The following is a 16,035-nucleotide window of genomic DNA, read 5'->3' as shown; positions in this document are numbered from 1 at the left end:
ATTTATCAGGTCACTAACATGTTATGCATTTAAAAGACAGCAATTAGGAAGTAGTAATACATTTGTCAATTAACATTTTAACCTTCTCTCAGTTGAACCAATGTTTTTTTCATTAATGAGGACCATATTTTCTGGTAAAGAAATAGACACTCTTTAGACAACACATATAAAAGAAAGAAAAGTATAAAAAATAAAAGTATTCTTTCCCAAATTGAGATTTTCTGGCAGGAAAATGTACACATCTAAATGTATAACCTTTGCACTTAATTATATACATTGTGTGTGATGTCAATTTTCCTTTATCATTATAGAGAGAATATTTTCCCGTTTTTAGGAAAAGAATGTGCTCAATCATCCTAATAAAACATGTAAGCATCATTGCTGAATGCTTCACATCTCAGTTCAGACCGCATAACCTTCACGGGATACTTAAAAGAAGTACAGTGATTATGTTACAGGTCATTATGATATTGCTTATGATTATTGTTCTTACCTATGTCCGTTTCCGTATCTGGAGTAAACAATTTCTGCACGACTGGTTCTAAATCTTCTCTTGCTGTTTTAGAAGATGTACAAGTCAAATGAACCAAATCTGTTTAAAAAAATAATAGTTTGAGTTCCTGCTTCTCTCGAATTTCACTGTGCACTCAGATTCAAGGCACTAAGCTGGGGAGGCAAAGCACAGCTCCTGACTTCAGGGTTTATAATCTAGAAAAACCATAACAATACATTGTGTTTGTTAACTCAACAGCCAAAACATATGTTAACTAACAACCATGATAGAACACACTAAGGCCCAAGAAGAAGTAGCAATTGATGGTTCACTTTGTAAAACCAACAGAGTAGAAAAACTTAGAAAAGCATATATTCATGGAAAGAACTGAACTAATCCTTGTAATGTTCTCAAAAGGGTTGATAAAGGATTGCTGAGGAAAATAATTGTGTACAAAGGACTGAAAGTATTTATTTATGTACAGAACACTTCACATTTGTCAGACAGAAGAAACCACTGATACAAACTTTACTGATAAGTTAACAACAAATCATCTATTCATTATAAGGTTCTCTAAGAAACTTATTTGGGGAACACTGTTGGCTTAGTCTGGATAATATATATACCTGAAAGTCCATAAAATGGCCCAAGTTAAAAGAGTCTACAATATTTTCAGGAATTCCAAATCACTTCCTTTTGCATGTATAAAACCATGGGTCTCGGTACCTCAGAGAATGTTTGGGTTAGAGAATATCATGTACCAAAAATAGCCCATCACAGAAGTGAGTACTATAGCCTAATGCATTTACAATTCCTAAAGGCATACACACACAGGTAAAGGGAAGAGGAAAAGTTCTATGTACTGAAACAAAGGACTGAGGGGATCCCTAAAGAGCTGAAATTCTTACAGTCCTGGAAATGGCGTGGGAGGGACAGAATTATGACAGAAAGAATATATCAGAGAACCATATATACTGCGAAATTCCTTCCCCCCAAACACCATTACAAAAATACACCTGCTTTTTTTCCCTAAAAGTTTATTTCAGACTGCTAGACTTCTTTTTAAAACCCCAGGAAAATATTTCAAAGTCTATCATGAGTACCAACGTCAAAATAGAAACCTTGTTATCAAAACTCATTCCACATTAAACCATTGTATATATATCTAAGCATAAATGGAGGAACTGTTAATAATCATGTGTGCTGAAATCCAGTAGTAGGATGGTACTAATTAATTCAAAAGGCATAAAAACTTTCACAACAACATGATTCCTAATTAAATTATTCAAGTGCTATATAACTTTGGTGAGAGGGAGTTTAAACTCTCCAGATGCTGGATACAGAACTACAAAGACAGAAATGCCTGATACCACACTCAAGAGAAACTTCTGTCTCATCTCATAGTCACATAAAATACCAATGTTCATGTCGAAGTTCTCAGTTTTCTAGTTCTTTCCTATTCAATTAATGTGGACTAGGGGGAAAAAAGATAAACAGTAATATAAATAAAAAAAGTATATTTTGAAAACTTGATTTGGAGGAACAAGTATGAAGGACACAGGGATGAGGACTGGGGGGGAGGAAATGGGAGGGAGGTGGGGAGCATGGTGGGGGCTGGGATGGGAGAAATAGACAAAAAACTGTACTTGAAAAATAACTAAATAAAATAAAAAAAAGAAAACTATCTTTTTTCCTTTTTATTGAATTTATCGGGGGGACATTGGTTAACAAAGTCATACAGGTTTGTTAGTGGTAATCCACTGATGCTGATCCTCTATATAGGTATACACTGGAGCGACAGGGTCCTTTCTGTTTCCTATAATATGGCGGAGGAGTGCAGTTGAAGGAGTGCTAGCAAATATTTCTAGTAGTGAAGTCAGAGACCCACCGGATACTTAAAGATTTTTATAGCAATTCTTTTTTTTAAGATTTTATTTATTTTCAGAGAGAGGGGAAGGGAAGGAGAAAGAGAAGGAGAGAAACATCAATGTGTGGTTGCCTCTCATGTGGCCCCCACTGGGGACCTGGTCCACAATCCAGGGATGTGCCCTGATGGAACCGGCAACCCTTTGGTTTGCAAGCCAGCACTAAATCCACTGAGCCACACCAGTAAGGGCAAGGTGGTTACTTTTAAACACAAGAGAAGAGGGATTTCTACTCACAACTTGCACAACAATGAACACATTTAAAAGTGACAAAAATGACCAGTCTAATATATAGCAGCAGGGTGAAACAGTAACGCAGATCTGGTATGACTGGTTCTCTGTATGTATTTGCCAAGTCAGTCTCTCCTTCTGGCCTCAGCATCCTCATGATTAAATGGAAGACGTGGAGTGAGCTTATCTACCAGACATCTTTCTACCTCTGAAGCTGTGTTATTCTAACTCCTTAGTCATTGGCCATGATTTTCTCAATGAAGACAAATTTGAAACCAAAAGCTTGTGGCATCACAAATCTAAGTAAACACTTGCCCAAGAAAGTAGGAAATCTGTTCCTGAAGTTTCTGAGATTATCACACTCAGCAGCCACTCACTCTGTACAAGTAGCCATACATTGTTCTCAATGCATTTAAAGAAACTTTACATATGGGCTAGTCAGCAAATGTGTATTGTTATACAACCTAACTAGGAATACGAAACGGCTGTATATAGGGATTAATGTCGCTCATAACTTGTCTTTCCTATAGGTATAAAGGCCAAATGTAACTTACGTAATGTGGTCCACGTAAAAATACAAGATTGGGTCAGTAAGATAGAAACACTTTTTCTTTATGGTACCAAGTGAGGAACTGAGTTTGATGACACGTGGGTACCCAAGTGGGTTTCTGAATCCACCCATGTCAAAATTCCAGAATAACTCCAGAGGCAGCTTGTGCTTTCTCAATAGAATTTAATGAAAACCACCTTTGAATGTCAACTAGAGATCATGGGTAATAATAACTTTACTTGTAAAATCAAGTCTGTGGATCATGAAACTACTAATAAAAATAATTTCTATTGTCACATTTTAAAAAAAACAAATACAAGAGAACATGCACCAATGATTGTTTTAGATCATTATCTAGAGTTACTTTTATGAAAAGTAATTAACATTTTCTTTATAAGGTCATAAAAGCAGAAAATACATAAAATTCTTGATTATTCATTATTTTACACATATGTGTATATATACTCACATTATATATTCAGAAATATATAATGATATCACAGATAACATCCTATAACATCAAATCCCAGAATAAAACAGCTGTTACTGATGAATTATTATTTACAGAAAAGATTTCAAACTGTCTAGAATATAAGTAAATACTATAACGTGTGTGAACTAAATGTGAAATAGAAGGACTGCGGAGATAACGCTTTGCTCATTTACAAATGATTTTAAAAGAAAAGAAATCCTATATTATTAGATTCATTTAGGATAGAAGAAAAGGTAAGTAGAAAACACAGGTATCAGGTATGTTCTGAAAGATGAACTACGTGATTGAAAAAAATGACTTCATTTTTTGAAAACATAAGAAATAAATTTCAAATATTTAAAAACCTCAATAACTTGAATCACATAACCTGAGCAGAAGGAAACTTCAAATGATTTAGTTTTAAAACTTTAACCTTACTATTTTTTTAAAAGAAAAATAACTAGGCTAACTTAGGGTTGCTTAGGAAAGCCCCGCATGAATGAATGGCTAACAATCATTTCCTATCAGTGTACCAAAATACCAACTTAACCCACACTGACATCTTTTACATACAACTACGAACAAGGAGGTGTGCCCCAGACAGCCCCTAAAAAAGGCATTTCAGTACTTAAAGTAGATGTTATAATGCCCACAGACTACCACAACCACAAACTCAGAACTTGGGTCTGGTCATATTACATGCAATTTCAACAAGTTTGGCTACCTTGCTTTCTGGCCTTCTGCAGATAAGAAACAGCAAACCAGCGGGGAAGGAGTTCAGTGAAAAGTGCTGCCAGAAAAGAACATTCTGATGTAGATGCAATAAATGATAAAAGCACAGTGGTATGGGTTCATTTAGCATAGAACAGATAGGCCTAAACACCTCAATAGGCCTCAATTCAAGGGCATCACCAGATTACAATGGTATATGATAACTAATGCTCACCATATCCCTCAGTTATAAGAAAATGTTAAAATGTTTCATATGTTCAATACAAATGACAAGTCTGTGAGACATGCTAGAAAGAGAACTTTTTAAAAAACTAAAAATTTTAGCCCTGAAAGAATACATTTCACCTACCTGAAGAATGCATCTGGGAAGAGTACAGTATACTATGGGTGCTACATATATGATGTATCACTCACCAGTGTTTACATGCTAATGGGTATTTCCAACTGGTGTTCAAACCTTTCCCAATTAAGCCTCAATTCTACTACAATAAGAACTCATTTAACGAATCATCTAAAACAGTTTTATTTTGAACAAATGGTATTTCCACTTTTCTTAGAAGGCATTTCTACTAGGCATTTCTGGTCTGTTTGCAGGTGAGAAATCTGTTTTTGGAGCAGAAAATTCTTTTCTTCTTCTTCTTCTTTTTTTTTTTTTTGTTTTAGTCAAAAGGATGCTCATTGTTTCATTTTGTCAAAATTGCAATACCCTTCCACAGAAGTTGTACCTGTTCCCACTCTCAAAAGAATGTATGACATTGCCTGTTTTCTCATGCACCTCTACCCAGGTGACTACTCCAGCCAGACGAGGAGCCAACTAGACTCCTCAAGTGTTTCCCTCTGAACTTCATCAACTACATCTCCATGGGGCCTAAGTGAACATTGCTATTTCTTCCGCATTCTCCATTCTTGCCACACCCTTCTGGATTCTGGTCCTGCTGTAGTTTACTAATGGTCCTTTCGCTGACACTCCTGCTCCAGTGACACTCAGATCAGTCATTTTTTCCCTAGCTTTAAGAGCTCCTATTTAGCCCTCCCTTGAAAGGCTTCAAATTATCCAGTGTTTGTCAAACTCTTCCATCAAAATACCCCTAACAGTCAAAGTCAACATAGACTGTAAGTTCATAACTTCTTTGAAATCTTTGTTTTACCTTAAAAGTCATGCACAAAACCAAGGCAAGGGGTATAAGCAAGGGAGGGAGGTGGGTTTGGCTGGGGTTGGGGGTAGTGGTGGAAGGTAAATGCAGACAACTGTAATTGAACAATAAAATAATTTTAAAAACCAAATATATAATTGAGTGGAGTGGACAATCCACATGACTTTTAAGGTAAAACAAAGATTTACCATTGCTGGTGGTGAATTCACTAGTGAAGCCATTTGGTTCTGGACTTTTATTTTGTGGGAGGCTTTTTGATGGGCATTTCAATTTCCTCAAAAAACTAAGAATAGTTAGCATATGAGCCAGCAATCCATCCCTCTTTGGGGTATCTACCAAAAAAACTTGAAAACATTTATTTACAAAGACATATGTGCCCCAGTGTTCATTGCAGCATTACTCATGGTAGCCAAGACATGGAGACAACCGAAGTGTCCTCTGACAGATGATGCAGAAAGGAGATGTGGTACATGTGTACAGTGGAATACTACTCGGCCATAAGAAAGGATGAAATGCTGCCATTTGTGACAGCATGGATGGACCTTGAGAATATTTGGCTAAGAGAGATAAGTCAGACAGAAAAAGTTAACAGCCATATGATTTCACTCATATGTAGGATATAAACATGAAGGCAACAAATGAACAAACAAGAAAAACGAAACTCACAAACACAGACAACAGTGTGCTGGTGACCAGAGGGAAGGGGGACCGGGCAGTAAAGGGCAAAGGGGGTGAAATCTATGGTAATAGAATGTGATTTGACTTTGGGTGGTGGGCACACAGTGCAATATATAGACCATGTGTCATACGAATGTGCACCTGAAGCCCATATGACCATGTGAAACCAATGTCACCCCGATACATTTAATTTAAAAAAGAATGGATGAATTTGAGCAATAGATGCTGAAGAAAGTTAAAGATAAACTGAATATCAGAATTAGTCAACAAGTGCATACTTAGTGTGTGCTTGGAAAGTAACATCAAATCTTCATTAGATAAGAGCAGAGTACCCATGAAAATTTAGATTTGTTATCTTATCAAGCTTGAGTGGTGTAAAATACCTTTGAAATCAGTAACATCTTTCAAAGAATTATGTTAATCTTTACGTGTATATATAGATTGCAATGCTAATGAACACTAGACTTTGCTAGATTTAATCCAGTATTTAAAAATAAAAAGGCTTCACATCTACAGCCATACCACCTTGAACACACCCGATATCATCTAAAAATAAAGAGACTTCAATTTTTACTAAAGCATCCCCATCTTTTCTCTAAAAGTCATAACTTTGTAATGAGTATGTCTAAGAACAAGCTAATTTGCTCATGAATAGTATATCTTTAAAATGCACTTCGTTGTTAAACAACTAAATTATAAATCACCAAATCTTACATCATTTACTCTCTATAAATTTCATTTTACTACCTGTGAGGAATAGGTAGAGACACAAAGTCTCAATGGCATGTATTTTTATTATGTTTGATTTATTCAGGTATAACTGCATTAGTTACAGTGGTTGCCAACATTTATCTTCAAGTGATTTTTCCAGCAGGAAAAACAATGAGTTCCGGATTTCATCATTACAACCTCAATTTTTAGGGCAAGTGAAGGGATCTGGTTCCACTCAGCTGGCAGTGCTGATTACATGCCTGCCATTTATACAATGGGACCAAAGTCTAGATGTATCTGTCTACTTAAGTAATTGTTTGAAGGAAAAATTAGTCTCAATAAAAACTACTTCATCATTAAAAAATGTCAAATTTAAACAGTATTTAAAATGTATTCTTGCTAAATGTTATATTTTATTTTTTGATTTCTAAAAACCATGACCACATGGATGATCATTAACAGCTCAACACTGAAGTATAAATATAAATATGAAAAATCTACAACACTGCTAATTGACATATAGAAAAAAAGAACATTCAGATAGAATAGTAAAAAAAATACCTCTGTCAAAAATCATAACAGAGACAAATTCTTCTGATTTTTTTTCAATTATGAGTAATTCAAATTCTATATACTCCTCCCTTAAATGGTGGGTTCTTATACCCTGAATATTCAGCATTTTCAGTTTCTGGTGCTTGACTGAAGAAATTATGAAATTTTTATATGATGCAATAATTAGGTAAATATATAAATCCTATTGTGTTAAGGATACACTTTATTCAAAGTTAAAGGGAAAATACAAAAAAAAGAGATTTAGAAGTAAAAATAGTTACTTCCTAAGAGAATGACTGTATGGAATCTGCCTAAGACATCTGCCTGTAACAGGAAGTTTCCAAAGAAGAAAACAGATGAACAGAGAGCAGGATAGGATACAGAAAATAAATACATTGCATATTCTTTTCCCCACTAACTTGAAACAAAAATAAATAAATAAAATGGAGAGAATGGGAAGAGTTGTTTGAAGCCTTCTGTGATATTATCAGACCAGCCGTGTTTCAGAAGACAGGGAAGTTAATTACCAAAGGCAGAACAACACCTGACTAGTTGTCACACCAGTGACTCTCAATTAGGGAGGGCGCGTTAAGGGCTTTTAACATCCAGGTTACAAATTACTCCAAAAAGTCTGTGAACAAGCACAAAGTATAAGAAAAGGAAGAAGGAAAAAGAGAAGACACACTTTATTTAAGTAATTAAAGCAAGCAAATGAAATAAATGTCAGTTTCTATCTCAATGTATTTTTAAAATTTTGTTATATATTATATCAAGAATTAGCTTTATTATAACTATTATCTAGGACTTTTTATTTTTTCTATTAATTGTTGTTCCATTACAGCTGTCCTCATTTTTACCCTATTACTGTCTCCTGCTCTCCCCTCCCCCATCTTCCACATTCAAGTCTCCCCTTGCCCCGTGGTCTTTGTCCATGTGTCCTTTATACATGTTCCCTGATTCTTCCCCTTCTTTCCCCCATTATCCCCCTCCCTCCTCCTCTCTGATCACTGTCACTTTGTTCTTTATTTCCATGTCGCTGTTTCTATTTTTCTTAGATATTTGTTTTGTTGATTAGGTTCTACTTATAGATGAGATCATATGGTATTCTGATCTCCGAAATTCATAAAGAACTCACATGATTCCACACCAGGATGACAAATAATCTGATTAAAAAGGAGGCAAAGGACCTGAACAGACACTTCTCCAAGAAGGACATACAGAGGACCCAGAGACATATGAAAGGATGCTCAGCATCACTAGCCATCAGAGAGATGCAAATTAAAACCACAATGAGATACCATTTTACACGTGTCAGAATGGCCATCATTAACAAATCAACAAACAAGTGCTGGAGAGGATGTGGAAAAGAGGGAACCCTAGTGCACTGTTGCTGGGAATGAAGACGGGTACAGCCACTGTGGAAAACAGGATGGAATTTCCTCAAAAAATTAAAAATGGAACTGCCTTTTGACCCAGCAATTCCACTGCCAAGATTACACCCTAAGAATCCTGAAACATCAATCCAAAAGAACCTATGCACCCCAATGTTCATAGCAGCACCATTTACAATAGCCAAGTGCTAGAAGCAACCTAGGTGACCATCAGTAAATGAGTGGATCAAAAAACTGTGCTACATTTACACAATGGAATTCTATGCAGCAGAAAGAAAGAAGGAGCCCCCACCCTTCACAACAGCAAGGATGGAACTGAGAGCATTATGCTAAGTGAAATAAGGCAGGTGGTGAAAGACAAATACCTTACCTAGGACTTTTTAAATAGTGCACGCTATCATAGGAAGAAAACATACAAGATTTTAAAATGAAAAAATTTAATTTCTTTTCTATAACAAGGCAAAATATAATTAATAAATTCAAACTTTTCTCCTTCAGTCAAACTTCCAGGTTTAAGCCATATGACTGGTACTACAAAACCAATTAGTCAATCTGTATATAGTTTATGTTTCATACTGGTACATTGATTGAGCTATAGCAATGATCAATGAGATTTTATCATGAAGAAGTGAAAAGGCTGGAGTTGAAGAAGTCATTAGAAGAATAAAATCTTAGCCATTTTGCTTAAAAGAAATGTCACATTATCAAACATATAAACAGAACAGGTGGCTTTTTTTCGCATGCATGCAGAATCAGGACATTGAAGGTTTCCAAATTGTATGGGATCTTTACAAATCCTTTAGTCTGACTCCCTGTTTTTGCAACTAAAATAACTGACATACAATATTATATTGATTTCAGGTAAGTAACATCATGATTCGACATTTGTATACTATGTGTAATGGTCATCACAATGAGTCAGTGCAGTTATCCTCTGTCACCATAGAAAATCACTGCAAGTAATTGCTGTAAGTTACATCTCCATGACTTATTTCAAGACAGGAAGCTTGTACTTCTCACCTTGATGCCCCTCACCTGTTTCACCCATTCCCCAACCACCCTCCCTCCTGGCAACCACCAATCTGTTCTCTGCATCTATGAGTTGGGTTTTGTTTCGTTTGTTTGCTAGTTTTGTTCATTAGATTCTACATGTAAGTGAAATCAGATGGTACCACCTTTCTCTGTCTGGCTAATTTCATTTAGCATCATGCTCTCCAGCTCCATCCTTGTTGCAAATGACAAGATTACATTCTTCTTTATTGGTGAGTAATACCCCATTGCGTGTATATATGTACCCGACACATTTTCTTTATCTATTCATCCATCAGTGGACACTTGGTTTGTTACCATATCTGAGCTATTGTGATGAACATGAGGGTGCATATATCTTTTAGAATTAGTGTTTTACTTTTCTTCAGATAAACACGTAGAAGTGAAATTGCTAGCTCTTTTGGCTATTTTTTTAAATCTTTTGAGGTGTCTCCATACTGCTTTCCACAGTGGCAGCACCACCAACAGTGCACTAGGGTCCCCTTTCTCCACAACCTCGCCAGCACTCGTTGTTTGTTGATTTATTAATGATGGCAATTCTGAGATGTGTGAGGTGATATTTCGTTAGGTTTTGATTTGCATTTCCCTGATATTTAATGGTGTTAAACAATTTTTTACTTGCCTCTTGTTTATCTGTATGTCTTCTTTAGAGAAATCTCTATTCAGATGATCGGCCCATTTTTTAATCTGAATGATTATTGTTTCTTTTTGAGTTGTATGAGTTCTTTATATTTTGGCTCTTAACACTTTACTGGGGGTTATGCTTTGTGCCTGTTTCCAGACTTTTAAAACTCTTTTGTAATTTAGACATTAAAAGTCTTTAATAGTGTACTCTCCCTCTACTCCCATTTCATGACTTTCTTTTTTATTTTGGTGATTGTTTCTTTCACTTTAATTAGATATGGTCCAATTTGCTTATCTTCATCTTTGTTGCCCTTGCCTTTGGAGTCATATAAAAAAAATTGGTAAGAGCCCTGGCTGGTGTCGCTCAGTGGATTGAGCGCAGGCCTGCAAACCAAACAACTGTGGTTTGATTCCCAGTCAGGGCACATGCCTGGGTTGCAGGCCAGTTCCCAGCAAGGGGACATGCAAGAGGCAACCATACATTGTTATTTCTCTCCCCCTCTCCTTCCCTTCCCCTCTAAAGATAAATAAATCTTTTTTAAAAAGGAAAGATATTTAAAAATAAAATTGGTAAGAGTACCACATGGAGCTTACTACTATGTTTTCATGTAGCCACTTTATGTTTCAGGTCTTACATTCAAATCTTTGATGCATTTTGAGTCAATTTTTGTGTATCGTGTAAGATAGAGGTCGTTTTCCAACATCACTTCTTGAAAAGAGTGCCCTTTCCACATTGCATATTCTTGTCTCCTTTGTTGTAAATTCATTGATCATATATGCACATCAGAAGTGAGTCTTTTGTAAGCACCATATACTCGGACCTTGTTTTTTATTCATTCAACAAGTCTTGTCTTTTAACGGGTGAATTTAGACCATTTATGTTTAAAATAATTATTGATAGGTGTGCACTTACTATCATTTTGTTCACTGTTTCCTGGGAATTTTATAGTTTTTCTGTTCATTCCTTTTTCTCTTGCTTTTTTCCCCAATGGGGTGGAGTTGAGAGGCAGAATGATGAGTCAAGGTCTGTTACCACTGATGAAGTAATGTGTCCATGGCCACGTGGGGGTCAGAGGGCAGTGAGAAGGCACTCCTCTTAGCCAGGGTGGGAGCAGTGGAGGCTGGATGGAGGCCTTCACGACAATCAGTCAGCAATAATGGGGCAGACTTTCAAGCTCCAGCTGTCAGCCGAGGCCAAGTTAGGAACCAGGACTTCCACTACTTCATCGTAGTGTCACTCTTGACCGTGACAAGATGGCCCCTCTTTTCCCCTCCAGACCAGTGTCAGAAAAGGCTTGCTCAAACAGGGTGATATCTAAGCCTCATTATAACCTAACAAAATAATTGAGCATCATCCCCAAATTACTCATTATGTTAAGCACCAGGATGACTTCACTTTAACGAGAAAAGACAATTCAAAGATGCTAATGTGACACAGCTACTGGAGTTATCTGAAGATTTAAAACAACCATCCTAAAAATGCACCAATGAGCAATTACAAACATGCCCAACCAGATTATTCTTCCACTTCTCATAATTCTTATAGCAGTTTGAATAAAACAATATTAAGTTTACAGAAAAATAATTCTAGCTAATGATATTGCATTTCCCTCCTGTGAATCTCTAGAGTCCACAGTTTATTGGTGCCTCTCCTACTCACATTCTGCCTTTTAGAGCTACTTCTGTGTTTGTCTTAACTGTCCCCCTACATTGTGAGTCCTGAAGCCCAGGGCATAGTCCACATCCATCCTTATCTACCCTGAAATGTGCACTCTACTTGGTTAATATTGTCTGGTTCCATCAGGTGTGCCAGAAGATTGAGAACGCTTCAAATCAGGCATGTCAGCCTCTGCCTCTTCAGAATTCCCATAAGTACACAGTTTAGGCCTAGGCATAGTGACAACTAATGTATGATCGCTGATTTATACTTACTGAAACACCTCTAAGAAATATGTTGCAGAAGGCATAATATCTGAAAGTGCTGGAGACAAATTTTGGTACATATAGAAAAAAGAACAGATAATGTAGTCTCTAACTTTAGTCTCATTAAAGAGAAATAAACTCAGGACTTATACATATGGTAGAAGTTTGATAATGGGATTAAGCATTCTAAGGAAACATCGACAACAAAAGTAGCATTTGAGGAATATAAATGTCCTCAAACTATATTTCCAATAAACTTGAGAAAAACTACAGACAAAATTGGAAAGTCACAGAAATTCTTTCACCAATGAACATAATAATAATAATAGTGCCTGTAAGGATTTAGCCACAGCAATGTTTAGAAGGAAGGGGAAGGTATGAACTGACTTACTGTATGAATATACACTGTGTGAACAAAAATGGTGAATAAAAAAATATATGGGTTGAACAATAAAGTAAATTTAAATTAAAAATAAATGAAAAAAATATATATATGGCAAAAGTATATAACCACAACCCTGACAACTGCAACAATATTAGCCCTCTTTACTGCCTAAACAAACACAAAAGACAAAATACACAGACTGCTGTGCTTACATGTGCCTTTCATGCATGTCATGGTTGAAGAACATAACTCAATGACCCGGACAGCAGAAGTTCCTGCTTCCTCTGGCGGCACTGTCAGAATGGAAATCTAAAATGCAGAAATACAATATGAGACATAGCTGTTAGATCTCATTTTCATTTCTTCTATCTTTAGAGTATAGTTAGCATCCAAACTGTCTTTCTGCAAGCACTCGATCTGAGAGCAGCATTGGATGCACATAACATGCACATACGTCCCAATGTCTGATTTCTGCACTGATTATATATATATATTTTTTTTTTATTTTTTTTTATTTTTTTGTTTATTTAGTTACTTTTCAAGTACATTTTTTTCTCTCTCCCCCCCCCCGCCCGATCTCCCCCTTCCCTTCCATTCCCCCCCCCAGTCCTCATCTCTGTGTCTTTCATACTTGTTCCTCAAAATCCCTCCCCCTTTTTCCCCTTAAGTTCCCTTCCCTGTCCCCTCTGGTCGCTGCCCACTTGTTCTCTATTTCAGTGTCTTTGTTTTTATTCTGTTTGCTTGTTTGTTTTATTCTTTAGCTTCCTGTCAAAGGTGAGATCATATGGTATTTGTCCTTCAATGCCTGGCCTATTTCACTCAGCATAATGCTTTCCAGTTCCATCCATGTTGTTGCAAAAGGTAGTAGCTCCTTCTTTCTCTCTGCTGCATAAAATTCCATGGTGTATATGTACCACTGATTATATATTTATCTATCATATATGGTGCATTGATATAATCAATAAATAATATTTCAATTATTTGTTTTAAAAAGATTTTATTTATTTATTTTCAGAGAGAGGGGAAGGGAATGAGAAAGAGAGGGAGAGAAACAGCAATGTTTCGTTGTCTTTCATAACGTCCCTACTGGGGATGTGGCCCACACATGTGCCCTGATTGGGAAATTGAACCAGCGACCCCTTGGTTCACAGGCTGGAGCTCAATCCACTGAGCCACACCAGCCAGGGCTCAAAAAATTCTTAATATCTACTAAATCCTTCATTTATTTTCAAAGGATACAATTATGACTTATTACTTCTGAATTATGTGCACGTCGTTGTTTGACATCAGATCATATTAAATCAATTTTGATTACTTATAACTAAATAGCAGTTATAAAATACTAAACAATTTTTAAATGTTACAAATTCCAAATATATTAAGACAAGCAAAATAGTGTCAACACATACAACAAAATGTAGCCAAAAATATTCCAAAATATTTCAAAATGCATGGCTTCGAGTTAATTTATGGATTCCATTAATAAAACAAGAAACTCAGAATTAAAAGTAAAATGGAAAATAATTATTAAGTAATGTTTACTGATATACCATGTGCTGTCCTAGGCATTACTTATATGTTACATGGCTTTATATTTAAAAGTTTATTTTTTTAAAGGTTTAATTAATTAATTAATTATAGAGAGAGGGCAAAGAAGGGAGAAAGAGAAGGAGAGAAACACCAATATTTCTCTTGTGTGGTTGCCTATCAAACACCCCCTACTGGAGGCCTGGCCTGCAACTCAGGCATGTGCCCTGACTGGGGATCAAACCAGCAACCATTTGGTTCATAGGCCGGCACTTAATCCACTGAGCCACCCCAGCCAGGGCTCAAAGACTTTTAAATGAGCATTTGTTCAATAATTTCAATCTCACCTTCACCCTGAGGAAATACCAGTATGTGCTCTCATTTGGGAAATACTTGCCAAAAGGTAAGCCCACTTGGATTTTGACCTGTGTGTATTACACTTTGGTTTGGCTTGTCAATGTCAGGTTGACAGCCCGCAAAGGCAATGCTTACAAGTTCTCGACACGAATTCTTTTGACAACCATGATGATCTGACTGTCATATTACTTGTAGTGTATTTGCAGGCTTACAGTGTCTCAAAACCAGTGTTCTCCATATTCCTCTTAACTCTTTTTGCTGCTGTCCTAGAAATTGCACTTTAGCATTAAAGAGAAAGGAGCCACTAAAATACGTATTTAATGTTGTGCTATCATTATCAAATGATTATGACTAAAGCATGAAGGAAAGGTCTCTTAAAGACCACAAAAGCATGAGACACTTCTTTTGTTTCCTACAATGATCATCTCCAATTTTTTACAATTGGGATATAATGAGGAACCCACTCCCATGCCACCTGCCATCTCCTGACCTCTGAGAAAACAACATCGGACACAAAAAGAAAGGCCGAGCAGATGTATATTTTAGACTCATCACTCTGACTGATGTGTGGAGGATGGATTTGAAAGAGATGAGATGAAAGGCAAGGCAGCCAGTTATTTGTTTGTTTGTTTAATTTTTTTTTTTACTTTATTGGGGTGACATTGGTTAATAAAGCCATGTAAGTTTCAAGTGTACAACTCTACAATACATCACTACTATATATTGTATTGCGTGCTCAACACCCAAAATCAAATCTCCTGTCACCATTTACCCCCTATACCCTTTACTACCCCCACCCCCTTTTTCTCTGGTAACCACCATACTGTTGTTTGTATTTTTATATGTTTTTTTCTTTTTAATCCCTTCATTTTCACCCAGCCTTCCCGACCTCCATCCCTGACAGCTGGCAGTCTGCTCTATGTGCCTATGATTCTGTCTCTATTTTATTTGTTAGTCTATTTTGTTCATTAGATTCCACATGTAAGTGAAATTTAGAAGGCAGAGGTAATATTTCAAAACAGGAGCAGTGAGCATAGAAACTGAGAGAAGTAACAGATTGAAGCAAGTCTAAGAAGTACACGCTCAGAGTCTGGAGGCTTGTGGGATGTCAGAGATGGGAGGAAGAAGCTGTTATAAGGGTGTCAGTGCTATTCATGGAGGTACAGAGTGCCGGATATGTAGTTTGGGGGGTGGGGAAGATGGTGAGTTCCACGCTGTGTGTGTTCAGTTTGAGGGCTCTAGGACAGATGTCCCCCAGGAAAATCAGCCTAAGGACCAAC

The 16,035-nt window shown here is 36.5% G+C and overlaps 1 protein-coding gene across 1 annotated transcript in view; it reads right to left on the bottom strand.

Moving 5' to 3' along the window:
* CHM (CHM Rab escort protein) overlaps positions 1-16,035 on the bottom strand; it is a 152,671-nt gene that overhangs the window by 10,921 nt on the left and 125,715 nt on the right. The window contains exons 12-13 of the mRNA XM_037166401.2: positions 13,084-13,180; positions 494-592 (exon numbers count right to left, since the gene is read on the bottom strand). Coding sequence (XP_037022296.2) covers positions 494-592; positions 13,084-13,180 — 196 coding nt within the window. The remainder of the gene's footprint in view (positions 1-493; positions 593-13,083; positions 13,181-16,035) is intronic.

This window comes from Artibeus jamaicensis, unplaced genomic scaffold, assembly GCF_021234435.1.
Source record: "Artibeus jamaicensis isolate MK-2021 breed Jamaican fruit bat unplaced genomic scaffold, CSHL_Jam_final contig_241, whole genome shotgun sequence".
Taxonomy (NCBI): Eukaryota; Metazoa; Chordata; class Mammalia; order Chiroptera; family Phyllostomidae; genus Artibeus; species Artibeus jamaicensis.
Note: the sequence above shows the minus strand (reverse complement) of the source record. Positions and strands in the feature narration are given on the sequence as shown.